General features: G+C 41.0%; 1 protein-coding gene across 1 annotated transcript; it reads right to left on the bottom strand.

The window, feature by feature from the left end:
- Positions 1–839: 839 nt before the first annotated feature.
- Positions 840–27640, bottom strand: CAPN6 (calpain 6). The gene is made up of 13 exons (XM_017863048.1): positions 27453–27640; positions 18970–19149; positions 9572–9703; positions 8292–8500; positions 7591–7783; positions 6833–7026; positions 6490–6567; positions 6198–6384; positions 4689–4811; positions 4329–4531; positions 3630–3751; positions 3127–3263; positions 840–2517 (listed from the first exon to the last, which is right to left on the bottom strand). Exons 2-13 carry the CDS (start codon positions 19132–19134, stop codon positions 2335–2337), a joined length of 1926 nt encoding a protein of 641 aa, XP_017718537.1. The 5' UTR covers positions 19135–19149; positions 27453–27640; the 3' UTR covers positions 840–2334.

The raw sequence follows: 27640 nt of genomic DNA, 5'->3' as shown, positions 1-27640 counted from the left end.
TTGAATACTCTTTCTTTCTTTCTCTTGCCTAATTGCCCCGGCCAGAACTTCCAATTCTATGTTGAATAGGAGTGATGACAGAGGGCCTTCTACCGTTTTTTGTCTGGGGAAAAATTCTCATCCTTGGGGGAAAAAAACGCAGTAGCGTCTTTGTGCTTAATTGTAATATCATAGTGCCATCTGGTGACCATATGGAACGACTGCATTATCTGCAAGGGATTTCATGTCTAATAAAAATCTACAACATGTAAATCTCTAGTGTGTTCTGGGTTAGTGTTATAGGGACAGACAGTGAGGACTGGACTTGAGAACTGTTCTCCTGAGCTATCCCTTTGGAGATCCTTCCCCTGGTCAGGCACTTTTTCATGTCAGAAAGAAAAGAAGAATTTTCCCCTTTACCCACCCTAAGATGGGCAGATGGCAGTTTTTATAAGCAAATGAGTGAAGTCTTCACACATCCCTTTGACTCTAAGGAAGATGCTGGGAAAGGGTATTTGGTATTTTGTCTTTTTGAGAGATCTGCCCTTAAAAAATTTGGCTGCTGTGCCTATGGCCTCGAGTCCAATCCCAAATAGGAGTTTCAAACTCAAGTAACTCCGAATAGCACCCAGCTGTCCCTAAATATGAAATAAAGGCCCCTCTTCATTCTTCCAACTACCTCAGCATGCAAAGAACTGTACCATCAGAGTGTAGCCAGGGCCTTTGAATCCATCACACTTTTACTTGAGGTCAGATTTCGTGAAGTACTCCAGCCCCCACCTCCAGTGGCTTTGAAACAAGTCTTAACAGATGTTCACTCTTGCCATCTATCCCATGCCATCAATTCAAGTCAAGACTGGTCAATGTATTGAATATGAACTTTATTGTGATTTGGTTTATGTAAGGCAGTGTAGTGAAGGCACTGCAGAAGTTAAACAGGCTGGAAAACATGGTAAAAAATGAGCGAGCTAAAAATGAATGCTTGCTGGACTAGGCTAAGTACTACAACTATGTTTCTTTTCATCATTGCAGAAGCGTTGAAATATTGTTGAAGGTGGGGGTTTGGGGTGGAATTAGGGAAGGCTTCATGGAGGAGGTGGCATTTATACTAGGCCTTGAAGGAGGGGCAGAACATTGATAGGTTAAGATGGAGGGAAGAACATTTCATAATGACTGACTCTAGAGAAAATTCTGTAGAAGTACTGAAAAATGAGAGGGCAAACACCCCCAGCGAGTGAAGCATCCCAACTGAGAGAAAAGTCTGAGGAGTCTGGGCTGGGACCAAAGTCTCAAGTCCCCAGATGGGGTCTTCAGTACAAATGATATTAGGAGGCACAGGACAATGGGCTTGTTTGTAAACCTAGCAGCAGCGAGAGGTTTCACATTGCAGTCAGGGGCCCCAAACTGGCTGTAGTATGTCTGGGTGAATTCTCTCATCTTTTAGGTGTGTATGGTAGTTACTTATCTTTCCTCTTGCCCACTGACTGCCTAAACGGTAGTTCGTGCGCGCCCATGTGCGCGTGTGTGAGTGTAGGTGTGTGTAGATGGGTGGGGGACCGAGGCTTTGTCTCCCACTGCAGCTTCTTCCACTTTTCCTTCTTGTGGCACACAGCTGGCTTCCATTGAGCTGAAGCTCAGGCCCTTCTCACTGTCTAGGACTCATTGAACTCCAGCTCTTGATTAAGCACCTAGGAAGCTTTCTCAACATGAAGGTAAAATTTACTGTGGGGGGTGACTTGGTTGAGGGCAGGACTACACTTTCCGGAGGTGGTGATGGTGGTGAGTGGTGGTGGTGGTGGTGAGTGGTGGTGGTGGTGGTGGTGGTGGTTGTGGTTGGTGGTGGTGGCAGTGGTGACTGTAAGGGTTGGGGACTTAAAGCCGGCTCTGGCTGCTGGGTGAAATGCTGCTGGGAAGTCTATAGTGTTCAGTCAGGAGCTAGGATGTCAGGCTAGACCAGCTTGGCCTTGATCAGCCCTCCTCCTTCCTCAACATGCCCTACAGGGGAGATATATCGAACAACTGAAAACATCACAGACATCTGTAGGGAGTTCAGCCTCTTGTTATTGTCCTGCTTGAATCTCACCCCCGGAAGCCCCAGAGATCCTTTCTTGGCAAACGTGTATGATGTCTAGATAGGACTGTCGCCTCCCCATGTCCAGCTGCTGGAGGTATATAGGTTATGTCGCTACTGATGCTACTTGGATTGGGAAGTATGGGGAATTTATCAGAAGAGAGGAAAAGTTGATTATCGTGAATCTCATTCTTTCTAAAGATTGTGAATCTTAACTAAGACCTGGCACCTGACAGAAAATAAAAGGGTGGCAAGCTTTGTCAGGATTCTCTGGGATTGGAGATTTAGAGCTCAGTGAGATCATCGCTGGAAATAACCTTGAAACTGATGTGGCCTTGCTTGACTTTGGCAGTTGGACCACCCTTCTTACGCAGGTACAGAGACTTCAGATCACGGCAGTCACTGGGGTCAGCATCCAGAGTAACCTGCCCCAAGAACTGATCACAGAATTTTCGGCTGTTCCAGACCTGGAAAGACAAATGAAGGGAGTGAAGATGAGCAGCCCTCAGTGAGATTAACCTTTGCCCAGTGACATCCAGATCTAATGCTGAGCTTCAAAAGATTTGTTTTAAAACCAAGAGACCATTCTGTCCTTTCCTGATAGCCCATCAGCTGAGGGAAGGATATCTCAAAGAATATAGGTGAAAAGCCAGAAAACGGAATCTCCAGTTTGTTCTTGACCTGTGGGATGGTTACCTAAAGGCTGCTGGTCAGGCGTATTAAGTCAGAAAAACTGCCAGACTGCAGTGATTCATCCTGACCTAGCCATGTTGAGGGTCCTCTGAACTGGCATATGCTTCCCTCCATGGGATTTTATGATACGTGTGTTAACATGTGTACTGGTGAGCATGTGGGCTTTTGCCCACAATTAAATAAATGGAAGAGAGGAGATTTAGGATGGATGGTAATAAGGAAGTCAGTGTCCATGCTTGGTGAGAAGAGTTTTTGAGTATAATACAAACCAAAAAATATGATAATTCTTACTCTGCATCCTAAACATATATAAGGTACTTGGGATCATCTAGTATCTGGTACAGAGTATGAGCCTTTCTGGGGACCCCTGTACACACTCTTACCTGTACTATAATAGGAATGTCAGTGGTCCTTCTGTAGAAAATGGCCTGGGTGTCAAAAATGGCATGAACTGTATTCTTCTGGACAGGAGAACGGACTTCCTCCTTTCCACATTTGATGACCAAATATGGGTTTACAGCTGGAACAAAGTGACATGTTCTTAACACAGCAATTAAAGTTCCTTTTCTAGATAGACAAGAAGGTATCTCAGTAAGCCAGTCCTGGGACTTTCAGCATAGCACCTGAGCACCGGAATGACTGAGATTCAACACTTTTATTCCCACTTCCCTTTCCTTTTCCATATTTTGTATAGGAATATGAAAATGAATCTATTGTAGGCCTTGCCTGAAGTTGACATCCCATCCTCTGCCATGATTGCCATCCATTCCCAACTTCTCTAGACTGAAAATATTGCTGGAGAAAATCATTTGTGATCATATTTTCTAACTTATGTGCTATAAATGCAACTGAATTTTGCTTTCCCAGACATTCCTGCCATTCTTACTTTCATTGGCATACTTCTTCTCCAGGTCCTCAGCACTATGAACAGTGATCTGAGTAACTACTTTCGGGTAGCCACGAGCCAAGTTCCAGCAGGACATTTTGGGCATGTCCAGAGTCAGTTCCCTAGAACATCAAAAATAAAATATTTTCATCATATGATAAACATCCTTTGATGAAATAAGTCCACCAAAGCAGACATCATTGCTGAAAAGCATGAGACATTGTATGACTTAGCCCATTCTTCCTCAGATATGGCTTATATATATTTTGAGCATGCTTTCCTTTCTCCTTTCTTTAAGGGCCAGGAGATAAAGATCAAAGTAGGCAGGGCTGGGACAAAAAGGTGGCTTTGGTGACCCAGCACTCAGAACATAATAGAAGAGCAGGGAGGAGTGCCATCTGCTTAAGAAAAGAGGGTATCAGCCAGAAAACAGAAGACAAAATTTGATGTGGAAGAACTTAGACTATAGGCCTGTTCCTCTTTAAGGGTAGCCCAGAGCTCTAAAGTTCAGACCTTCACTGGGGAATTTCCCCCAACCCCCCTTTGAGAAATATTTTTACCACCATGATTTCAGTGAATTAAGTCTGATTTAAACAAGTTGTCCCATCAAACGTCTGAAGAGGGGAGATGGGTGAAGGGGTTCAGGATTGGAGGTAAAGCAAAGAACAGGGGTTTGAGGGCTTGCAAAGGAAACTGAACCTGAGCTGGACAGGCACTTCAGAGAAGATTCTCAGGAGAAACTCGCTGGTGCGACCATGCTGGAACATGGTTGGGACAAGCACATAGTTGCCCTTCTTCAGGTACTTGCTCAGAAATACTGTGCGAGTGTCAATATAGGTGGAAGTCCCAGCACGCTCCTGGATGTAGAGGTGGTGGAGGCGGAATTTGCGGTTCATCTCCACCTGGAAATGAAATAGGGTAAAATATTCAATTCCTCTCAAATCGTGGTTTTTGTATCCTCCATTTTCTTTATCCTTAGGCCTTTCATTCTTCCCCTACCCCTAAATCATACTAATTTTTACTTTGTTTGCCTTCATTCTCTCTGCTCCAAATTTTTACCTTGAAGAGCTCAAAGCCAATGATGTAATTGTCAGGTCTTCCCATTCGGCGGTAAGTGCGCAGGTCCTTCTGCTGCAGTGACATAATGACCTTGTGCCCATCCTCAGGCACGGTGAAGATGTACTAAGGGAAAGAGGCCACCAAAGAGGTGAGTTAGCATTCCCATTTCAGATGAGCCAGCTTAAATTTCAGGGAAGAAAGTTTGTTATTGGGAAGCAGAGCCTTGAGTTATTTTCTGGGCTTTGATATTGATCAGACAAGGTCTTGGATAATTCATTGACTTGCTAAGTGCATACCATTAATACTTGCTTCTTTCTATGTCATTCAGCATGTGTTGAGGGACAACTTTATTCTTAGCCTTTGATGCCAAAGAGGATATGCTTTGTTCTAATAAGTTATTGGTAAATTATTGTATTATTATTGTTGTTGTTATTATTATCCCCTTGTATTTAAATGCCATTTATAGAAAAAGTCTGGAATCCATAAAGACAGAAAGNGAAGGAAGGAAAGAAGGTAAGAAGAAAAAACAGATTCAGAACTAAGGCCCCTAAGTTCAATCCTGTACAGACATATAGAGTGAAGCCATTTTCCCAGCTTAGTATATGTGCCTAATACTTGAAACATTTCCAGAGTTGTAAATGGAGGTGAGGTGGTGTGTGGCGGGGGAGATAGGAGATTTCTTTTCTTTAGGGACAATTAAAATGGAAAGGGTGGAAGAGCAGTATGAGTTAGGTGAATCAGCCCACTAGTCTCAGTATTCTCCTAAATGCCCGACCAATGAGATCCATGGAAAGAAAAGACACACCCGTGTCCAGTGAGACAGCAATACAGGCAGAATTCTTGTTTTCTATGCGTTAGCTCATCAGCACATTTTGAGATGAAACCATCCAGGTTATTATAGATTCAGGCTTTAGATGTTTGGGTTTTTTACTCTGGACTTGACCCTGCTGTGTCACCTGGAATAGCACTGTAATGGGAGATGGATGGGATGGAGTCATTGACAGGGCAGTGATTCAAATCCTGGGAAAAATGACCCGGATCTAGATGATAAAATGGAGGCATAATAATGGGGTTCAAAAGAGTCATCTGCATTAGAAAGAGGAAGAATATAGTAAATGTGCACCCCAGAGAACAGCTGGGCAGTAAAGCGAAATGAGGAAGAATTGAGAGAACATCTCAAAGCAGATCTTCTCTCTCCAATGTGGGACCATCACAAGGAAGCAGGGATTGTCAAAGAGCCATACCAGGCGATATGGCCAGAAGAGAGGCAGCCAGAGGAGGTGATTCAGATTTGATAATGCTGCCAAAGTCTGTCTCTGCAAAAAGGCATAGTCTGCTGTGGTTTACAAGCACCTGAGACAATCCCTAGGGATCCTGGTTGATGAATATTACACGATAACTGCAAATGGAAGACTTGATGCTAAAGAAATACTCCAGAGATGACCAAAGCAAGATCTGAGTTCCTATTGACTGGATAACTTTGAGGCAAATAAAGTAATTGACTCAAACCTGGGGATTCTGCAGGAAGGTATCACGGTTGTTATAGCAGCCTCCTGAGCGGTTCATCAGGGGATCATCATCCACAGTCCAGCATCCCAACACCGATTCCAGCTCCTTTCGGCCAAAAATAGGGTTGTTCACATTGCGGCAGACATTCATTTTGTGAAAGTTGCGGCAAAAGTCCTCCAAGCTCATCCTGAATGGAAGGAGCACAGGAAAAAGATAAAGATGATATTTAATACTTAACACTGTAGTTCCATGTGGAAGCCCCAATTCCCTTAGTGCAGAAACCGCTCCTCACCAAAACTCTCCATCATCAGACATAACAAGCCCCAGGTTTTTGCGATCTCCTGCAGTCAGTTGCTGCCACTCTTCAGAACTGAAAGCAAATAGAAAGAAAGAAAAAAAAAGATAAACCATTATGTTTGCCATTGACTTCTTGTAGTAAGCAGGATGCCAGAGAAACAGAACGCAAGAGAATCAGTCCTGCTTTATTTCATCTGTGGCTGGGTCACAGACCCCATGCCTGACAAGAGCCCACAGATGTCACTGAGCACTGAGAGCACACTAGCAGTCTGGAAGGATGGGTCTGGGAGAACTACAGGGCTTTGGAGATGTAGCTGTGAAAGTGGAATGCAACTCACATTTCACTCCAGGGGCCACTCCATTCCTGTCTTCCCATGGGGTTTCTCAGGCGAATCATATACAGCTTCTCAGCACTGAAGACTTCCACAAGTCTCTCTCCAAGACGAATTTTGCGAATATCAGTCATGGTGTAGGTATGGCCCTTCAGCAGACCCCAATCAGTTTCAACTTCTTGCTCCTCCTGATTGGGAGACTGAGAGCAAAGAAAGATATATAAAGGCACAGGAACTGGGAGACCCAGTCCTGACCCCCCTTCTTCATTAATTGGCTTAACCCAGTAGGATTGAAGCTAGTTCTCACACAGATGGAAATTTCATCCTGACACCCAACTTGAAACAAAAGCCGTAGAGAAAAAGAAATAAAGAATGTAATATAACAACTCAAACAAGTCAGATTCAGACTATCCACTGTAGTACATTAATATGAACTGGCATAAAATTTGATGGGGCAGATTCATTTATTGAACAAGCAGACATAACCTCAAGATCTAGAAGCAGAGACAGGAGGAATAATTTAGCAGAGACTACTGACACCAGCCTAGATGCTGCATTGGTTCCACGTGGAATGACTGGTACAAAAGGATAAAAAATTAAAGCACCTCAACTTCTACATCAGGACAAAATGTGTATCTTAGCTTTCCAAGTACCATTAATAGTTTTTCATGGGTCTTTGGGTTAAGGGCGAATTTCCCTACTAAATTTTGTAGTCTCTTCTGCCAGGAATGAGTATACAGTGGTTGCTTTTCATGAGTACAAACCTCAATGGAACAGCAGATCAGACCACCTTTGGTAAATGTTTTGTACAGTTCTCCGAATAGCTTGTACTTCTCCTCAACAAGCTCAGTGTATCTTCCTTTCTGCATGTCAACAGTTTCAGCCAATGTGCCCGTGAAGTCCACAATAATATCAGTGATGGTCAAACCATCCAGGGCCTCATAACAGCCTAGCAGCCTGAGGGCAAGTATGCAAGGTTATCTTTGTAAAATTGTTTTTCCAGGTCAAGAACATCATACTCTAAAGAATCAGAACATTCCCTGCCTAGACTTTACCAGATGGCTTTTCTCTAGGTATGAAATGAGATATTTTTTGAAATTGTATTCAGAAATTTCTAGGCTTAGGCTATGTTGATCAAGGACAATCTATGCAAAAACTTCTTTCTATGGGGAGATATTAGATAAAGAAAAAACGAAGTGATAATGCCATGTGATCTGCAGATAGCAGCAGGAAAGGATACCCGGGAGCAGGTAAGAGTTTAAATGGAGACAAGAACCTCTAATTTCTCTCTCATCTAAGATTTCTGACAGCCATGCCCAAGTGCAAAACAATGCCTTGGTTCTGACTGACATCTTACCCAACTTAAACTCCAGGGTTGGGCTGGGAGAGAATGAGCTCCCAAAGACAAATGCGGCTTTCCTTTCCTCATGTACCCTGACAGCAGACTAGTCAATCCCCTCCTTACTTTGCATAAGCTTTTTCCAGCAGAGCATTCCAAAACTCATTCATGGAGGTGGAAAAAGAGAAGACCAGATCTCCATTAATGGTGGGCAACAAGTCATCAATCACCACTTCAGTCCATTCTCCAAAATGCCAGAAACGAAAGCGAAATATCCCAGCATATTTATCTGTTTTTTGAGGGTCCCACTCCTGTTCCTTATGGTTAGGAATTGTCTAGAAATGCAAGAACATTTAATCAAGTGTTATTCACCACACCACATCCAGAAACTGAAATGACAATTTACTCCTGGCAAATCCACATGACAACAGGAAGCAAGCCACATACACCTGGTTTGAGTCTGGATTGGAAAATCCTAGGTATAGCATTTTGCCCACAACTTCTGCTTCCTCAGATCAGTTTGGCAGAGGATGATATCACCACTCCTGTCTAAATGCACACAGGAGAACACAGTGTGGCTGGGACAACCAGTCAGTGGTTAAATGCTTTCCACAAATAATCTATAAACTAGATGTTGAGAAGCGGACGACATAAACATATTCATGATTGCATGTTTAAAATGCAAGGCATTCTAAAAAGCAAAACCAATCAAAATCAAGACCCATTGTAGTTTGTTTTTAAAATATCCATTCTAGATATTTTATATCAATTCTATTGAATATGGATTTAATTTGCATTTTGAATAAAATCATGTTTAGGAAATTTTTTTATATAACAGCTACACATTAATATTCTAAAATTATTTTTTTGAGGAAAATGTTTTAACTTTGTCCCAAGTCAAGTTAATACTTCATTGCCTTGAACTCTACCTGAATGCTAAAGGAATTTTTGTACTATTAATAATTTATTAGAACCTTTTCAAAGTCCTACTTCTGTCTTTCTCACCTTTTCTGTTATTAATATGTATTAGTGACTCCCTGGTTTCTACTGACTTTATATCCCAGTAGGTACAATGTAATATGCAGAGATACTGAGTCAATGCACGGCAAATGATAACCAAAGATTTCAATGAGCATATATGACAAAGCAAGTAGAGTAAAATGTTAATGGCAGAATCTAGGTGGGTATATGAGTGTTCACTATAAAATTCTTTCAACTTTTCTGTGTTTGCAAAACTTCTTATAATGAAAACTTCTTATAATGAAATGGAGGGAAGTCGCCTAGTTAATACCTCTACTTTCAAGAAGTACAACAACCTAAGAAAGTTATGAGCTGATTTTTTCCTAAAGTTATTAAAGAAGACAAGAAAGTGGAAACTGAATGAGGTCCCACAGGAGGGATAATACCTTTGTCCAATGAGACTCCTGAACAGCCAAACAGGAAAATGCAGAAACCATTGGCTTGTGCCCCAGTCTCCCTTGGGTCAGCTGGTGGTTGCTAATGTTGCCCACAATCAGACGGGGGTCATCACAGATGTCCTATGAATACAATAATTGGTTATATGAGAGTCTGGGAAGAGTTTCATAAGAGTCACTGTGAGCTGAACTAGGCAGGACAGCCTTCATAGAGGAGATAAGGTTAGAGTTGAAAAATGAGTAGACTTTACATAGGTGGGTTGAAAGGAAGACTGAGGGGATTATAAGGAAAACCAAAAAACAGTTGATCATCTTGCCCCATGTTTGGAAGTGGCAGGAGAAATGAAAGGAGGGGGTGTGACGAGATTGGGTGTCATGCGGTGGTGAGGGCTCTTAGACATAGCTATCATTGGGGTTTGGGAGGGTTTTCACCACAGTAGTGACCTTTCAAAAAAAAATAATAACTAGGAATTAGTACATTACACTCTGATCCTATTTTGCCAGGATGAGATTTTCTGAAGCACCTGTGTTTGGAAGGGAGGTTGTATTAAAGAGACAAGGTCTAATGAAGGTTAACGTTAATTCTTCTCCTTCTCTAGGAAAATCAGTTAGGAGACCTTATAGGAAGCCCTTTTCTAACATAAAGCAAAAGCAACAGTGGTCTCCATAGCAACCAGATTTTTCTACATTTTTGGATGAATATAGATGACAGCAGCATTAATAGCAAGTGGTAATAAACCACTCACAGGAACACTTCAACCGACCCTCTTCCCAGTGAAGGTCCTGAGGGAATCTGGGCAGAGTGGGGGCAGTGTTTGTTTGGAATGTATGCATGTATCTTCCCCCCAACATATTAACTGTGCCTTTGCCCTGGGAGTAAGAAAATGACACCTAAATAATACAATTATAACATAAAGTGATAGGGCACAGTAGAGTCATTTTCAAAGCATAATTCATGTCTAAAGGAAGAATCCCCATAATTCTCCTGATCATAGTCAGAATAGGATTCACAATGGTGTTAACACTGGAGTTGACTAGAATTAGGCAGTTGGACAAGAGAGGGGTACAGTGGCATAACAGGTAGAGAGAAAGGCATGGGCAAAGGCATTGTGGCATACATGACACTGCATGGTTGAAGACATAATTGGGTGACTCAGAGTACCAGCATTTGCAGAGTTCAAAGGCAGGAAATACCAATGCATTCTTGACTAGATCGAGAAAGCTTCACGAGGAGGCCATTGACCGGTACCTTGACATTCTGCTTACGCAGCAGAAATAAATCCTTGTCTCAAATGGAATCTAGACATATATCCTTTTAAAAAGTATTAGAGGCAGCTATATTTTTCTGGTCCTCAAATCTCTTTTTTTAATGGCCATAATTCTCCTTGATGAAGGGTCTGGTCTACAGAATGAAACATTCCATATATTCTTTAAAAACCAAAATAACTCTGGAAAGAAATAGGCAGGCATTCTGGGCAAAGACAAGTGCAAGTTGGAGATTAATTGGGCATCCCTCTGCCAAAAGGAGATGGCTAGATGGGTTGTCAGCTTTGGATTCTCAGGTCTTTTTTTTTTAGATGCATGCCTGGTAGCTCACAACTACTTTTTGTTTTAGGAGAATTTTCTATCTTAAAAAATATTTTTTATGAGTTGCAAACTGCATTTGTTTTCACTTGTTGAACATAGAGCAGGTATGTTGAGTGAGTCAAACCCTGATGTTCTTTTTCTTCTCATTGTTTTTTGCCTTTTCTAAAATGAAACTAAGCACAGTTTTTCCTCCCCAGGTCAGGTGTTTTCATTTTATTTGGAGCAAGATGTCAAAGTATAAAATAATTTCTTTGACCTAGATAATACATATCATAGTTTCCTAACATGGAAAAACAATAAAGTGAACACTGATATATGAAAAAATGTGCTTTTAGACTAGTAAGACAAATTATTTGCTAGTTTTATGTAGAGTTGTTAGTGGTTGGAGATACACTATGGTGTCTTGAATTTCCATAAGATTTTCATTTCACAATAGGTATCTAGGCTTAGCCAACACTTTTGGCATGTCAACTTCTATTGAAGACATAAAGGGCCACATAAGTCAGCAAAAAGACATGTAAACAGAATTCAAATTGAGGAATGGTGTAATTATTCTGTTGTAGACCCAAGATGGATATGATTATTGTATATTATATGTGTGTGTCTATGTATATATATGTATGCACATATAATATATATATTAAAAGCTGTGTCAAATTCATGAGAGAATGTAAGTTTGGGACCCCTCCCCACCATGTTCCATTTCCTCTTATAAACTGGCCCATTCTCCAGGTATGCTTTACCCCTCTTCATACACGACGGCTATTTAACAATTGATTTAAAACATGACAAGTTAACAGTCATAGAATGTCAAAACTGGAATGAATTTTGGAGACTAGTAAAGCTTATCTTTCACATGAGGAAGGAAGCTCAGAGAGGGGCAATAACTTGCTACTCTGATCATCTAGCTAGTCAGCAGGAGACCTAGGCCTAAAGTTTTTTTTATTTTTCAGAACCACATATGGCTAGAGAATAAAACTCAAGACCTCAGTCATCCATCTCTGTGCCTTTAGGCTCAACAATAGCCACCACATAAAGGATGATATTGTGCAACTCCTCAGGGACAGAGATGCTACCACCTCTTTCAGTCATTCATCCCAATGTTTTATGCCTCTGCTTAAAACCTACCTAAACACTCTTCACTCTCTTGGAAAACTTACTTACCTCTTAGCTTTTGGTTCCAGGATAAATATCACTAATAGGTCTTAGTCTGCTCATTTAAATTCACTAAATATGAATCAATCTCTTACTATATGTAAACATCGTGATATGAAACCTGGGAAGCAAATCCTTTATTAAGCCATATCTTCTGTCTCTTTAAGGAAGTGAGGCATTAAAAGACTAGAAAGTAGCCAAGGATTTAGAAAGGGTAAATGGTAATAAGCCAATGCAAATCCAGCAGCCAAACAGACTATTTGGTGACAAATTTGAAAACAACAAAATGACTGGTTGTTGACTTCTTCCCTAGTTTTGGACACACGAGTATCTTCCTGTTGGGGTTAAGGATGTAAGACTTGAGAAATTTTTCTGTAACTCAAAGCTGAGATGCAGAGTGCAGATGGGACATTTCAGCTTGAGCCGTGCTGGAGAGGTAGGAATGGGGTTGGAGGAGAGGTCACAGCACACATATTCACAATATTTGGGTGGCTTAGCAGCGAGGAGGGATGCTGAGCCCCTAATGGTTCCCAGCTGTGTTGGCACAGTTGAAGTGATCCTTGAACTGGGCTGTTTGTCACGGCAAAATGATTTCTTAGGAAGAAACACACAACTAGGAAGTTAGTACCAAGAGTAAAGCTGAAATGGTCCCCACATGACCCCGCCTCTGAGCCAAAACCTTCCATTAAGCAAAGCAGCTTCTCTAGGAAGTATGCTCTCTTAGCTTAGTCTTAAGGGACTTCTCATTGTCCTTACTTCATCCTCCTTCCCAGAGACCTCTGAGTGGGAGGGGGCATACAGTTACAAGTCCTGTAGCCCTGCACAAGGCACTTTATGTGACTCCCTTTGCACCTACCACATCCAAATTCAGCATTTTTTTTTTTTTACACAGGTGAAATTTACTGACAATAAACATGGAGGCCCAGGGTAAACCACAGGAACCACAGTAAAATGAAAAGCTGCCCAGAAAACCAGCAGCCAGAAGAGTGGAAACACTTTTGACCAAGTGCTACGTGCAGTCTAGCAGTAGTGAGGGGGTACGAGTGTGGACATCTACAAGTGAGGCCAGCCCTGCGGTAGGTACATTAGGAATAAGTCCAGGGTCTGAATAGTCCCAGAAGGCTCAGGGGCTAATTTGCACAGAACTGCTACTCAGGAATGGAGGGTTTTGTGAGCTAGTCCAAGTAGCTGTTATCTTACTTAGAAAGTTGAACCATCCCCCAAATGGAGCATTTATAGGTGGACTTAGGCTCAAGGACCAATGTTGCACCAGCCTCTCAAGGAGTCCACTTTTCCTAATGGGGAGTTTCAATTCTGCATGAAGATTTGGTTATCAGTAAAATATTCTCTTCCTTCCTAACCCATCCAAGGAAAACTCAATATGGAGAATAGAATAGGATCTTAGGCCCAACTTCCACCTCCAAACTAGGCCACCAATCACTATGTAATCATTTTTCCACTTAACCTTCAGAATTCTGCTAGGAGACTCAAGGCATAGATCCCAAACTGCTTTTTGGGGAATAATTTGTGTATCTATGCAATGGAATACTGTTCAGCAATAAGATGGAATAAACTGATATGTGCCACAACATGGGTGACTCTTGAAAACATTATGCTAAGAAAAAGAAGCCAGTTACTTTCATGATTCCATTTTAAGTGAAATGTACGGAATAGGCAGTTCTGGATAGAAACCAAAAGTACATTAGTGGTTGGCTGCAGCAGGGGGTGGGGGTAGGGTGGAGGGATTACTCCTTTCAAATGTACACAAGGGATCTTATTGAAGTGATGCAACTCTTCTACAACTGGGTTGTGGTAATGTTTGCACAACTTTAAATTTATTAAAAATCATTGCTTTGTACACTTAAAACAGGTGAGTTTCACAATATATAAATTGCACTTCGATAAAGCTGTTAAAGTTTGTTAATGCATAATTTAAAATAAATAGGACAGTTGGAGAGAAAGACTATGGGCCTATTCAACTCTCTTCAATTGTGTAAACAGTGGAAAACACTTAGGACTACTCACATGGGGTGATATAGTCTCTGGGAAGAAAAGGAAATTGTTGAACAGACTAGGCCAAAACTACTATACCGAGATGTTGCATTCAGCTGGTGGTTGGAAATTTCTATTAGCACAGAGGGAAACGTGTTTCTTTTTTTACAGTTCCCTCACATGCCATCTATCACCCAAGCCTGTATATTCTGCTTTTAATGTCTCCCCTCATCTGCCTTTCCCTTCCATTTCTACTACCATAATTGTAATCCAGAGCCTCATCACCCTCCCACTCTCAACCAGACAATGTAGTAAAATGGCCCCAGGGGAATGTATTCTCGAAGGGAAGACTAGGCAACAGCAATGGTAGCAAGGTTGAACTTAAAACTTGACAGGAGAGCTGACAGATCTTGTGCAGGAGTCCTTTTTTCCTCCACAGTTGACAGTGCAAATTCCCATGAGGCTTTACTCCTTTTTAGTCAGGGATTAGATGTGTCTGATTTTAAGACACTATTGTAGGTAGATATGAGTCAGTAAGGAAAAAAGCCAGAGGTGGGTAGGAGGGGAGAGTGGCTGGAGGGAGCTGGAGAAGAGATTTTCTGTGGGAATTTGGCAGGCAGATTTCAGCCAAAAAATCCAACCGGCAGTCTTATGATCACACTGTAACTCAGTATAAGTTAGATCTTATAATTTATGAAGACTATATATGTTGAGCTCCAGGAGGATAGAAAAGTCCTGGAGCACATGGTCTCAGGCAATATACCTGTGTACTCAGAAAACTAGGACAACAGCTGAGGCCAATGGACAGCTGGATAAATTAAGAACTTTCCTCTGGAGGGTATGGGCAGATGATATGGCATTGAACAATTGCAAAACACTCAGAATTCCTGCCATCTGAAGAGGCTCCTTAAAACACAGCAAGGAAGTGGCAAATGGGAGGAGGGGAACTCAATCCTGCCCAAGAATGGGAGGGTGGCCCAGGCTGAGAGGGGCAGAGCTTGACTGGAGTCAGTCTGTTAAACTATCAGTGGTGTTTGCAGGCATGGAGGATTATGAAGGCAAAAGCCTTCAACATGAGAAAGGAAAAAGACAGAAAATATGAGGTTAATCGTGTTGCTTCCATTTTGGAGACTTCAGAAAAGAGCCCCAGTTAAGTGTGCAGCTACATGGCATGCCAAGGAACAAGGTGTCTGTAAGTTTCACTGCAAACCAGGATCTCAACTTTGCCAATGAGGCAGGGGAGGCCAACGACTCATCTGGTCTTCCTGAGCCAATTCAGAGAGGCCCAGCTCTGTCTCTCAGCTTTCCTGATGAGAGGCCAGAGAACTTTGACGTGGTTCTTGACCACAGGCTTGGCCTCCACTCTGGCTGGGAAAGAATCCACAGCTTTTCGAGGAGGCTCAGATGGTGGTCCAGAACCTTGTTTTTTTCTCCTACTCCCCACAAGAGGCCCCTTCCCCGACCATTCCAATCTATGGTAAACTCCCCTTCTTCAAAAATTCTACATGATTTACTGTCCATGTGCCTGAAAATAGCATTTCATACATCCAACATTCATTTCTTTTTTAACTCTTTGATAGCTCAATATCCATCTCCCCAACTAGAATGGGAGTGCCTCACCACAGGCCATGTCTGTGTCTTGCACCAAGGCTGGCATAGAGTAGGTGTTCAGTAAATATTTCTCTAGTGACCCTCCCTTTGGGCTTAATAAGACTAAGCAAACACCATGCTCTCAGACAGGAGAGTGTGGAACAATTAATGAAAGTGTGGCATCAACACAGTGAAGAGGAATGTGAGAACTGACTGGAGGGAAGCTACTTATTTTGGTAAAAACAGGAGACACAAACAACTAACTCTATCTCCCTGATACGACAGCAGGATAGAGTGAAAACTCATGCAGGCTTTGCAGTCAAACCCGGATGAAAATCCTAGCTTGTTAGCAGTCTGACCCTGAGCAAATACTTACCTTCTCTTAAAGACACAGTTTCTTTCTATATAAAGATATATAATGGGCATGTATCTGCTGGTATTTTTTAAACTTGGAAAACAGAATTGCATCAAAGTAACTTTTAACATGCCTACTTTGCTAAGCCATGGTAAATAAGGGTGAAATAAAATAATGTACCTCGAGCACAGTATCTGGCCCATAGTAGGCATGTCGTGACTGTTGATTCTTTTTCCTACCCATCCCCACTGTTCAGCCTCTCTCTCTGATTTTCTCTCACTTTAGAAGGGGTATTGTTTGCTTTAGAGGCAAAATGCCACGGTTGTTAAGACTTTTTCCTTCCCTGCTAATCCATCTAGGATTCAATCCACAGAATTTGGAGGATGAAGGCAAAGGACAATGGGCTGAGCCAAGATAGAGGGGGAAGGATGTGTCTAAAGACAGCCAGTACAGGAAACACTGTCTGCTTGGTGCACATCTGGGGAATGGCTTCATGTTGGCTTGCAATTTTGCTGCCCACCGGATTCCCTCCCACCTCCTCCACCTCACCCCTACCTATTATCCTTTTTCTCTTCTGTGTCTTCAACCTCTTCTTCTTTACCATCTACTTCTTAGCCTATAAATATGTTCAAGTCTGTCCTATTTCAGAAAGAAACCTACCCAGTACACCTCTCTTAATTTCCTGCTTCGTTTTTAGCTACTTCTGCCATATTGATGTCTTTTCCTTGATATCCAAGCATCAGAAAAGAGGGATGCCCCTCATTTATCACCGTCCATTCATAAGAGTGGATCCCAGAAAATGTATCTCTATTTTCTCTATGTATTTTTGCAAAATAAAAAAAGCCTGTCTGCATACCAAAGTATTGGTTAGTGAATTCTGCTCATTTCCTAGATTTTTCTTGCAGGTCAGCTAAGTGATCCGCTGGAATGTCAATAACTCCAGACACAGAAAGGCAGGAGGAGTGTAATTCTCCTTCAGACAGAGCGAGTTTCTCCCAGTCTCATACTTTCAATGGTTGTCATTCTTTATAGGCAAAAACTAAGATATGTTCTTTGAGTTGCATAGAAAACAAGTCTTGATGTAACCGGTGTATCTTGCCACCACATGGTAGCAACGTGCATAAACTGAAATAGCTCTTGGCATAACTCCATTTAGGAATTTAAGCTGTGGAAATTACAACTAAAAGTGATAGTTGGTGAAAGGGTTACCTGAAGGAGCAAACATTGAGATGATGCCTGAGATGGTTCTATAATAGCACACAGAAAGGAACCTCATTAAATAGGACCTGAATGTCTTCAGGATATTATGAAGGTCCAAGAACTTGCATTTCACAATGCCTATATACCCATCACCTACATTGAGAAGGAGCTTAGGTACAATATCCTTCTATCCAGTTATACCCTTTAGATATAGCAAGGTTGCAATTTATTCTCCAGACTCCGTCATCCTATTGTTTTATACATTGAGCTCCTGCTCACGTAGGGCTAGTGAAAGGGTTCTGAAACTTGCTTTAGAGACACAACATACAGATGATGCACAGAGAACCGCAACAGCTATTAGTAGTTACTACTAATAGGTGGTGAAAGACCTACAATTCTACTTGAAGCCCACTTGTCCAGTTGTGGGATGATACAGGTGACAGTGTCCATAGAGCAGCAAAGAACCCTTCTCGCCCCCATGAAAATTCATCTTTTCTTTTAAAATTCATCTTATTTATGCTTACTGTATAAGGAGTTTTTGTCCTCACTGGTCTAAAATTACGTTTAAATTGTTATGATAGGTAACTTAGTAAAGAGGCAAGAGCATAGTTGCTTTTCGAGTTACCATATTTACTCAAATGAACTTCCAAAAGAAAATAAGAATGGCATCTCTCTCTTCTTTGTACAGAAATATTCATAGCATCTTTATGTGTAACAGTAAAAAATACTGGAACCAACTCCAATGCCCTTTAGTAGGTGAGTAGATGAACAAATTTTGGCATATCCATATCATAAATTACTACTCACCAGTAAAAACAAAACAACTATTGATACACAGAACACCTTGATTGGATCTTAGATTAATTTGCTTAAGGTTAAATAGCTAATCTCAAAAAGGTACAGCATATCTTTTTTTGTTGTGTTTTCTAAGTAAATCTGTCAAAATTTGACTAAAGTTCAGGACTCCAAGCTAGAGCCAGGAGCGCAGATCCACAGAACTTTCATTATAAAGTTTTCTTTATGTGAGGTGATAAATACGTTAACTTGATTGTGGTAATTATTTCACAATGTATATGTATATCAAAACATCACATTGAACACCATAACATACACAATGTTTATTTGTTAATTATATTTTAATAAAGCTGAAGAAAGAGAGAGGAAAGAAAGAAAGAAAGAAAGAAAGAAAGAAAGAAAGAAAGAAAGAAAGAAAGAAAGAAAAAAAGAAAGAAAGAAAGGAAAGAGAGAAAGAGAGAAAGAAAGAAAGACAGAAAGAGAGAGAGAGAGAAAGAAAGAGAAAGAAAGAAAGAAAAAGAAAGAAAGAAAGAAAGAAAGAAAGAAAGAAAGAAAGAAAGAAAGAAAGAAAGAAAGAAAGAAAGAGTAAGAAAGAAAGAAAGAAACTTAACTTCTAAATTGGTCTACACAGTAGACCTTGTAAGTGAAACAGTGGATCAAGTAGAGGTATGATGAAGGACGTCAAGGAGAGAGAATGTGTAAAATAGAAAGTTACCTGGGGACGTTTCCACACCACCTTTCCAGGAAGCAGTCGGTTATAGAAAAGAGAATCATTCTCAGGCAGAAATGTTGGATCACAGAAAAGTCTACTGTCTTTGACGCATTCCTGCTTCAGTTCCTGGTATTTCTGGTTTTTGAAGAGCTTCAGAGGAGGACCCATAGTGTTGAACTATGCCTAGAATGAGGAAAATTGTTGTCTTTGAAGGAAGAATTTCTCAGGTCTTTTAAGGGTTATCTGAGATTAGACAAACAGCCGTCATCCCAGTGACTTCTTCCCAGAGCTAGGCACTTCTAGTTTGGATTTAAAGGAAACGTCACCATTTTCAAAGAAAGAAGGGTCCACGCTCAGCAACTAATTAGTATGGGGCCTTGGGTAAGGCACCTAACCATTTTGGGTCTCAGTTTCTTTATCTGTCAAATGGGGCAATATGTGTCTTAATCTTATGGGAAAAAAATCAATAATAAAAGTGAAGATTGTGAGTTAAACGTGATTCATTATAATTTAAAGAGAAGTCTTCCATTTATACCAGCAGGGAGTAGTTCAAGGCAAAGTACAACTTGAAGATAAGGGAAAAAATCATTTTACTATAGTCAGAATAAGTTAGTGCCCTGGAGAGTCACTCACTTCGTGCGTGAGGGGAAAAGTAGCCTCTTTCCATTCCAGCAAGTCTTTTTACACAATTTCTTCCGTCTTGTCATTTAGAGAGCTTTGCATTTTTTATTATTGGCCAGGCAGACTACTGCAAGAAACGGCTCAGCAGATGGCCTCCAAAGACAAGGAAAGATAGAAAGATTGTATGGTCTTTCTTCTTAAAAGTCTAATGTATAATCCTTTGCCTGTGATAAAAGGCAGATTCTGAAATTCAATTACACTAATTTGGTGGGCTATAGATTGTTATCCCACGGCAATACACTCTTGCTTTCTTTTCTTTAAAAAAAAAGGGAGGAAAAACAAAAACCTCACATGGCTAAACAGAGAATTCATATAGTGATTCTTCAAGCAATGTCTATCAGAGTGCCCCACACTCAAGTGCTCTTAACAACTGGTTTTTAGGAAGATAATTTGAAAGGCAAATTTGATTTTCAATAGCCTTGGGGTGATAATAGGGTTTTCAGCGCTTTTTCTTGATTCACAAAGATAGATTTGTAATGATTTTAATGATCCTCTCCTGGCATTCAACAGTAAATAAGAATGAGATTGTGAAATTTACATCGTGTCAGCTATTTCAAAATGTATTTTAGAAATAACTGTCTATATTCTATAATCACAGGAGGGTTGAAACAAAAATAAACCTGAGTAAGTTTCAGAATGTCCGCTAAAAAATAAGGAGAATACGTTGGCACTTTAAGGAGTATCTGTGTGGTACATCTGTGGGGCAGTCGCTATTTTATAAAAAGTGAAATATTGATCAGACCTTTCTACTAGTTCATTTTGTGTCCTTTCAGTATCACATTGAAATGCCTCACTGGTGAAGAAGTTTCCCCATTTGAAAACCATAACAATTTTTAATTTAAATGTTTGCAATGTTATTACAATGTTATTTGCAATGTGTGTACAACAAACTTACCCTTTCTCTGAATCCAAGGAACAAGAAGCTGAGAATAATCACATTTTTTTTTCATAGCCTTATTTATTGGCAATTGCTTTTAAAATTGAGAGCTGTGGGGGCACTGCAAAACACTGATGTCCTTTTTTTCATCAGATTTGTCTGCTCACGTGTTTTAAATATTAAAGTGTACTTCATTGTATTTGAAAGCATGGATGGTATCAATAATAATTTTTAGTTATGCAGCATCAGAGCCAACCTGAATGTTTGCCCAGACTCCTATTTGGAGGCTGTCACAAATGGATCCCAATTTTCTTGTATGCTCAAACTTAACAACAAACACTACTGCGCCTCTTGTTTTCCCTAGAAGGTTTGGTGAATTGCCAGAGCCTGGGGACTGTAAATGTGGAATAGCCTGGGGCAATTAGAATATTTAGATTGCCAGAACCTCCTAGTCTCTGGACATTCTGGATAAATGAGTATTTCCTGTTCTGCCTTCAAAGGTCTTCCTTACTACTCGGTCAAATGGTAAGGCAGGCAAGATCCTGCAAAAGGAATCCCTGTTATAAAGAGGGCCTGTGTATAGACAGAAGTAGCATAAATTGAAAGGAAAATCAGGTTTGATTTTTAAAGCCCGTGTGATCCCAGTAGACTCTCTCAGAGGCAGAATGTACAGCTTATATGGATAGTTTACAGCTTGACAGAATACCTTTTGGGTTGGGGTGCTTGTGTTCTGGGGACACACAGTAAATAAAGAAGAGCAGGCTATATAAGTCTGACCTTCCACTACAGTACAACTGTAGTCCCAAGTCCTCTCGGACTTGTGGAGTAGAAGTGACCTTCATGCAGAGGTTGCAGTGAGCTGAGATCGTGCCATTGCACTCCAGCCTGGGAGACAGAGCGAGACTCCGTCTCAAAAAAAAAAGAAAAAAAAAAGTGACCCTCATTTCTGACTAGGCAACAGAACTGTGATCCATTTGGTTGTGCCTCAGTTTTCTCATCAGGAAAGTGAGGTTATCTGCCCTGCCCCTCTTACACCATGGGTGTACCTAATGAGATGGTTGGTGTAAAAGTAGTTTTGAATAAGTAGAAAGTGATCCATAAATGTAAAATATACACTGAAGCCCTCTCATTGCCTAGCATTGAGCTGGGCACACAAATATTGTTCAAAAAATGTTTGTTGAACGGATAAACGTCTTATGTGGAGAATTAATGTTTGCATGGCAATTTCTTGTTTGAAATGTGTATTTTACATTTTAGTTCGGGTTCTCGTCATAGCAGTCATGCTTAATGAGATTATCTGTGCCCTTCATTTTGTATCTGCAGAAATGGCAGTTTAGAGAAGCAGTAGCTAGAAACTGGCAGAATTAACTCAAACCCAGGTTCTGTGCAATGGCAGATTCGGTGTGCAGCTTTCTATCACACCACACTGCTTCTTTTGGTCACTACCTTCTTAGAGAAAGGATTTTTTAGTTCAAATGAGGAAATCTTCCAAAGCAAACATGATACCAAACTTTGAGGCATTCTGCCTAGAATTTATTGCCATGGTAGATATTGAAAAGGTTCTTTATTTTCATGTTTTGATGATCATGGGAGAATCTGAACCCTTTACATCAGAGGGTTCATCATTTAAACATCAGAAAACTTTTGGAAACCCAGACATTTGTAAGTTGAGTTTGTCATAAACAACTTATTCTGTTGAAACGGATGAGTGCAGAGAAGGGAATGCTCCCTCCTTTCTGTTCTATTGCACCCGATGGCGATGGGGATGGGAGAGCCCTTACATTAAAGATCACATATTAGGAAAGTCGGTAGACAAGAAAAAAATTAGGGGTTTGAGTATAAACCCACGGATTTGAGTATCAACCATGGAGAGCCTCTAGCTAACAAAGGCAATTTGTGGACATTTAAGAAGGGGGACCCTGTGGCCTGAGGGCTAGTGGTATGAGTGGTTGGGTGAGGCAGAGTGTGGGGCTTAGCACTGAGGTAATGCTCTTAAGCAGTATTATTTTAATTCAGACCTACCACTTTGAGAAAGAATATGAGGACAACCGTGTCTGCCAAGGCAAAGGATAGAAGCGGGCCCAGAGTGCAGAAAGTTGAGAAATGCCAGGGGAAGTTGAGGGAGACTGCCACGTAGAATACAAGGCTGCAGTTTAAAGAGGGAAGTATTTTTTTTTCTACTCGCTGGACTGGAAAGCTTGAGGAAGTTAGGCAAGTCGTGAAAGCAGAATCTCTTGCTTCTTAACCTGTGCATTAGCCTTAGAGTAAAAAGCATATTTTGCTCTAAAAATATCTGATAAAATACATCCTGTCTGTGGTTCACAAGCTGCTTTGGATTTAGGTGAGTGGGAGAGAACATGAGGGAACTTAATGGAGACAGGGAGAGAGGGCATGGCTAAGGCATTGTTCCTGGCTAGTTTCTCCTTTTCCTCAGTTTCCTCCCTGTTCTGTACTTGGAGCAAAAATCGAGATCAAATCAATAAAAGTTTGCAGACAAATTTAATACTGAAGACCCAATTCTGTCCTGGCATGAAGTAGGCACCACTTTATCCACAATCCACATCCCTTATCCCCACACCTGGGGGTGGTATGGTGAGAGAAAAGGGATTTGGATAGGAAAAAGTAATATAAATTCAGCATCCACATGGTATACAGAGAACAGTGCTTTTTCATATGTACACAGGCAGAGTCATAGTTTACATATATGGGCACGCATTTAACCATGGGACTTATGTNTTCGGGTTCTCGTCATAGCAGTCATGCTTAATGAGATTATCTGTGCCCTTCATTTTGTATCTGCAGAAATGGCAGTTTAGAGAAGCAGTAGCTAGAAACTGGCAGAATTAACTCAAACCCAGGTTCTGTGCAATGGCAGATTCGGTGTGCAGCTTTCTATCACACCACACTGCTTCTTTTGGTCACTACCTTCTTAGAGAAAGGATTTTTTAGTTCAAATGAGGAAATCTTCCAAAGCAAACATGATACCAAACTTTGAGGCATTCTGCCTAGAATTTATTGCCATGGTAGATATTGAAAAGGTTCTTTATTTTCATGTTTTGATGATCATGGGAGAATCTGAACCCTTTACATCAGAGGGTTCATCATTTAAACATCAGAAAACTTTTGGAAACCCAGACATTTGTAAGTTGAGTTTGTCATAAACAACTTATTCTGTTGAAACGGATGAGTGCAGAGAAGGGAATGCTCCCTCCTTTCTGTTCTATTGCACCCGATGGCGATGGGGATGGGAGAGCCCTTACATTAAAGATCACATATTAGGAAAGTCGGTAGACAAGAAAAAAATTAGGGGTTTGAGTATAAACCCACGGATTTGAGTATCAACCATGGAGAGCCTCTAGCTAACAAAGGCAATTTGTGGACATTTAAGAAGGGGACCCTGTGGCCTGAGGGCTAGTGGTATGAGTGGTTGGGTGAGGCAGAGTGTGGGGCTTAGCACTGAGGTAATGCTCTTAAGCAGTATTATTTTAATTCAGACCTACCACTTTGAGAAAGAATATGAGGACAACCGTGTCTGCCAAGGCAAAGGATAGAAGCGGGCCCAGAGTGCAGAAAGTTGAGAAATGCCAGGGGAAGTTGAGGGAGACTGCCACGTAGAATACAAGGCTGCAGTTTAAAGAGGGAAGTATTTTTTTTTCTACTCGCTGGACTGGAAAGCTTGAGGAAGTTAGGCAAGTCGTGAAAGCAGAATCTCTTGCTTCTTAACCTGTGCATTAGCCTTAGAGTAAAAGCATATTTTGCTCTAAAATATCTGATAAAATACATCCTGTCTGTGGTTCACAAGCTGCTTTGGATTTAGGTGAGTGGGAGAGAACATGAGGGAACTTAATGGAGACAGGGAGAGAGGGCATGGCTAAGGCATTGTTCCTGGCTAGTTTCTCCTTTTCCTCAGTTTCCTCCCTGTTCTGTACTTGGAGCAAAATCGAGATCAAATCAATAAAAGTTTGCAGACAAATTTAATACTGAAGACCCAATTCTGTCCTGGCATGAAGTAGGCACCACTTTATCCACAATCCACATCCCTTATCCCCACACCTGGGGTGGTATGGTGAGAGAAAAGGGATTTGGATAGGAAAAGTAATATAAATTCAGCATCCACATGGTATACAGAGAACAGTGCTTTTTCATATGTACACAGGCAGAGTCATAGTTTACATATATGGGCACGCATTTAACCATGGGACTTATGTATGGCTGTTCAGATTCAAACTTCTAACCAGATATTCTGGGTCTAAAAAGGACCACAGAGATCCTCTGATCCAGCCCACTGCCTTATAGAGGATGTACCTACTCTGCCCAGAGAGAAGAGTCTGTTCAAAGTCCCCCAAAGGAAAAAAAAAAAAAAAAAAGAGGATACAATTTTCTTTAATTCCATTGCTCAATAATTCTATCAAAAAATAAAAAGCAATTCAAAATGATAAAAAACAACACAGGTGGTTACAAGATCCACAAACAAATCCAAAATATCACCATTTAGTATATATAACATCTCAGTCCCTCAGTTTCCCCATAGCACAATGAGAATACGTTAGCTGTCCTGTCTACTTCAGAGTGTTATTGGGAGAATGTAATGAAATTATGTATGTGAACATACTCTTTAATTGTTAAAGATAAGGCTAAAGCAGGGCAGTAGTATTAGGAAGCACTTGTTTTTAGCAAGTTAAATTTATTTTCTGTCTTTAGGGGAAACTGATGAAATTTGATCATGTGCTTTAAATAAGACATGCACCAACATTTAGAAGACTAATATAAAATCGCCCCTCCACCATTCTCTACGCCTCCCTATTTCACCCCTCCTTTTTTGGCTGACTTGCTCTTTTGGCTGAATAAGCCCATCCTATATGTCTACTTTTCCAGCCTTTCAAGAATCAAATTCTGATTTTATAGAACGTTATGTTGGAAAGACTCTTAGAAATCACTTAGTACAACTTCTTTCTTTTGTTGTAAGGTAAAGGAACTTGCCCAGGGTTATGTAGTGACAGAGCCCACACTAAAACTGGGACCTCCCAACTTTTTTTTTAACCACAATTTGTTGTAAGGTGGGGAGGAGGGCAAACCGGCAGACACAATATGTCAAGCAAGANAGTTAAATTTATTTTCTGTCTTTAGGGGAAACTGATGAAATTTGATCATGTGCTTTAAATAAGACATGCACCAACATTTAGAAGACTAATATAAAATCGCCCCTCCACCATTCTCTACGCCTCCCTATTTCACCCCTCCTTTTTTGGCTGACTTGCTCTTTTGGCTGAATAAGCCCATCCTATATGTCTACTTTTCCAGCCTTTCAAGAATCAAATTCTGATTTTATAGAACGTTATGTTGGAAAGACTCTTAGAAATCACTTAGTACAACTTCTTTCTTTTGTTGTAAGGTAAAGGAACTTGCCCAGGGTTATGTAGTGACAGAGCCCACACTAAAACTGGGACCTCCCAACTTTTTTTTTAACCACAATTTGTTGTAAGGTGGGGGAGGAGGGCAAACCGGCAGACACAATATGTCAAGCAAGACATTGCTTTTAAAAATTCATTTTGTCCTCTTCTCACAATAATGCACTTAGAAGTTTTGTTTTTGAATTGCAAGCTGTCAGAAGGTGAGATGATTTCAAATCAAGGCTAATCAAAGAAACACTGTTTGGGGGTCACAAAGGGGCTTTTTCTGCTTTTAATTTAGGAACTGAAAACTCCCAAGGATATGGAAAGCCTGCTTTTTAACCGATTCCTGACCATATAAGTGTTTAGACTTTTTCCCTAGACTGCTAGGGAGTCTAAGGACAAATAAAGAACGTTATCTGAATACAAAGTATTCACACACACTCAGGCACACACGTGCACATAAGCATGCTCACACACACACAAACTTCCAGAGGAATAAAAGAGTTAATTAGCAGTCCACAAAGAATTTTTTGTTTATTACTTCAGACTGTAAAGTGTTCTTACTTTCACAATAAAGATTAGCAAATGAAGCATTAGCTGAATTTCAATACACCATTAATACAAACCAGGATGCTTTATCCTGAAGCCAGAAGTAATTGTCAGGACAGCAGAATTTGTCGAGTTTTTTTATGTGCTTTTCAGCAAACTTACAGTTCCAAATCCTCAGAACCAATTGTTTCCATTGCAATGCACCGCTCCTTTTCCTGTCCCCACCCAAAGCCAGCTCTGATCAAGTGGTCCAGTGAAGACCCTAGAACAGTGTAGTTGGCCTGAGAGTGGAGGATGGAGCCCCATCTTCAAATCAAAGTTTAAACCAAAGCTGGAATCAGAAGGGAACAAAGCCAGGCCAGAGGCGGAAAATGGAATAGCCAAGATCAACCTGTCACTGGGGCAGGAAGACCACTGGCTGTGCAGACGGGGAGTTAAGATAGACTTGGCCACCACTTTCTCCTGTGCAACAGTGCACAGCCTGCTCACCCTCCTACCAGAGCTCACGGGCCTTTTGTATACAGTGTGGCTCCAAGATTTTGCCCGCATTTCAATAATTTGCCCACAGTTGTGGGTCAGCAGAAGCTAGAAGGAAGCCCTGAAAGGAGCCACACTTCTCCCCCTCAACACCATCCCCTGTGGTTTTTTCTCACTTACCAGGTATTTTGGGTAGCAGAAGGCAAGCACATACACATGCACGCTTGTGTGCACACACACAAAACTGACCAGATATCCCCAGAAAAGTTTCATTGCCAGACAACCACAATCATCACCCCACACACCCCTCAAAATAACCAACCAAAATTCCATTATTTTGAAGTTCTCAAACTGCTAATAATAGGCACATATTTGAACCAGACAAGCCATAAAATATAGCTGTGGAGTTTGGTTAACTATAAAGTTGAAGTTTCTTCATCTTTCTTAGACGCTAAGTTATCCAGGAAATAAAACTCCAGGGTAAGTTTGTGAACTCCCTCTCTACTCACCTGAGTTATCCCAGGAGCCCTGCTGCTGTTGCTGCTGCTGCTGCTGCTGCTGCTGCTGCTGCTGCTGCCGTTGCCGCTGCTGCTGTTAGCCAGGTAACCCCACTAAAAGTCTGTTCAGTCAGTGCGGCTGAACAAAGATTCTGGCTTTCTTAACCTGAAAACTATTTGGGCTGTACCAAGCTCTGCTC

This window comes from Rhinopithecus bieti, unplaced genomic scaffold (genome assembly GCF_001698545.2).
Source record: "Rhinopithecus bieti isolate Rb0 unplaced genomic scaffold, ASM169854v2 scaffold_68118, whole genome shotgun sequence".
In the NCBI taxonomy this organism is placed as follows: domain Eukaryota; kingdom Metazoa; phylum Chordata; class Mammalia; order Primates; family Cercopithecidae; genus Rhinopithecus; species Rhinopithecus bieti.
The sequence above is the reverse complement of the archived record's forward strand: the minus strand, read 5'-3'. Positions and strand labels throughout refer to the sequence as shown.

Bases quoted from the DNA above. Each gene is read 5' to 3' on its own strand.
- CAPN6 (XM_017863048.1), bottom strand. From the start codon at position 19,134: ATGGGTCCTCCTCTGAAGCTCTTCAAAAACCAGAAATACCAGGAACTG. The intron at 9,704-18,969 runs GTAACTTTCTAT...TTGTATTCATAG, and splicing joins TGGTGTGGAAACGTCCCCAG to GACATCTGTGATGACCCCCG. The intron at 7,784-8,291 runs GTAAGGAGGGGA...ACTTGCCCTCAG, and splicing joins CTGGAAAAAGCTTATGCAAA to GCTGCTAGGCTGTTATGAGG.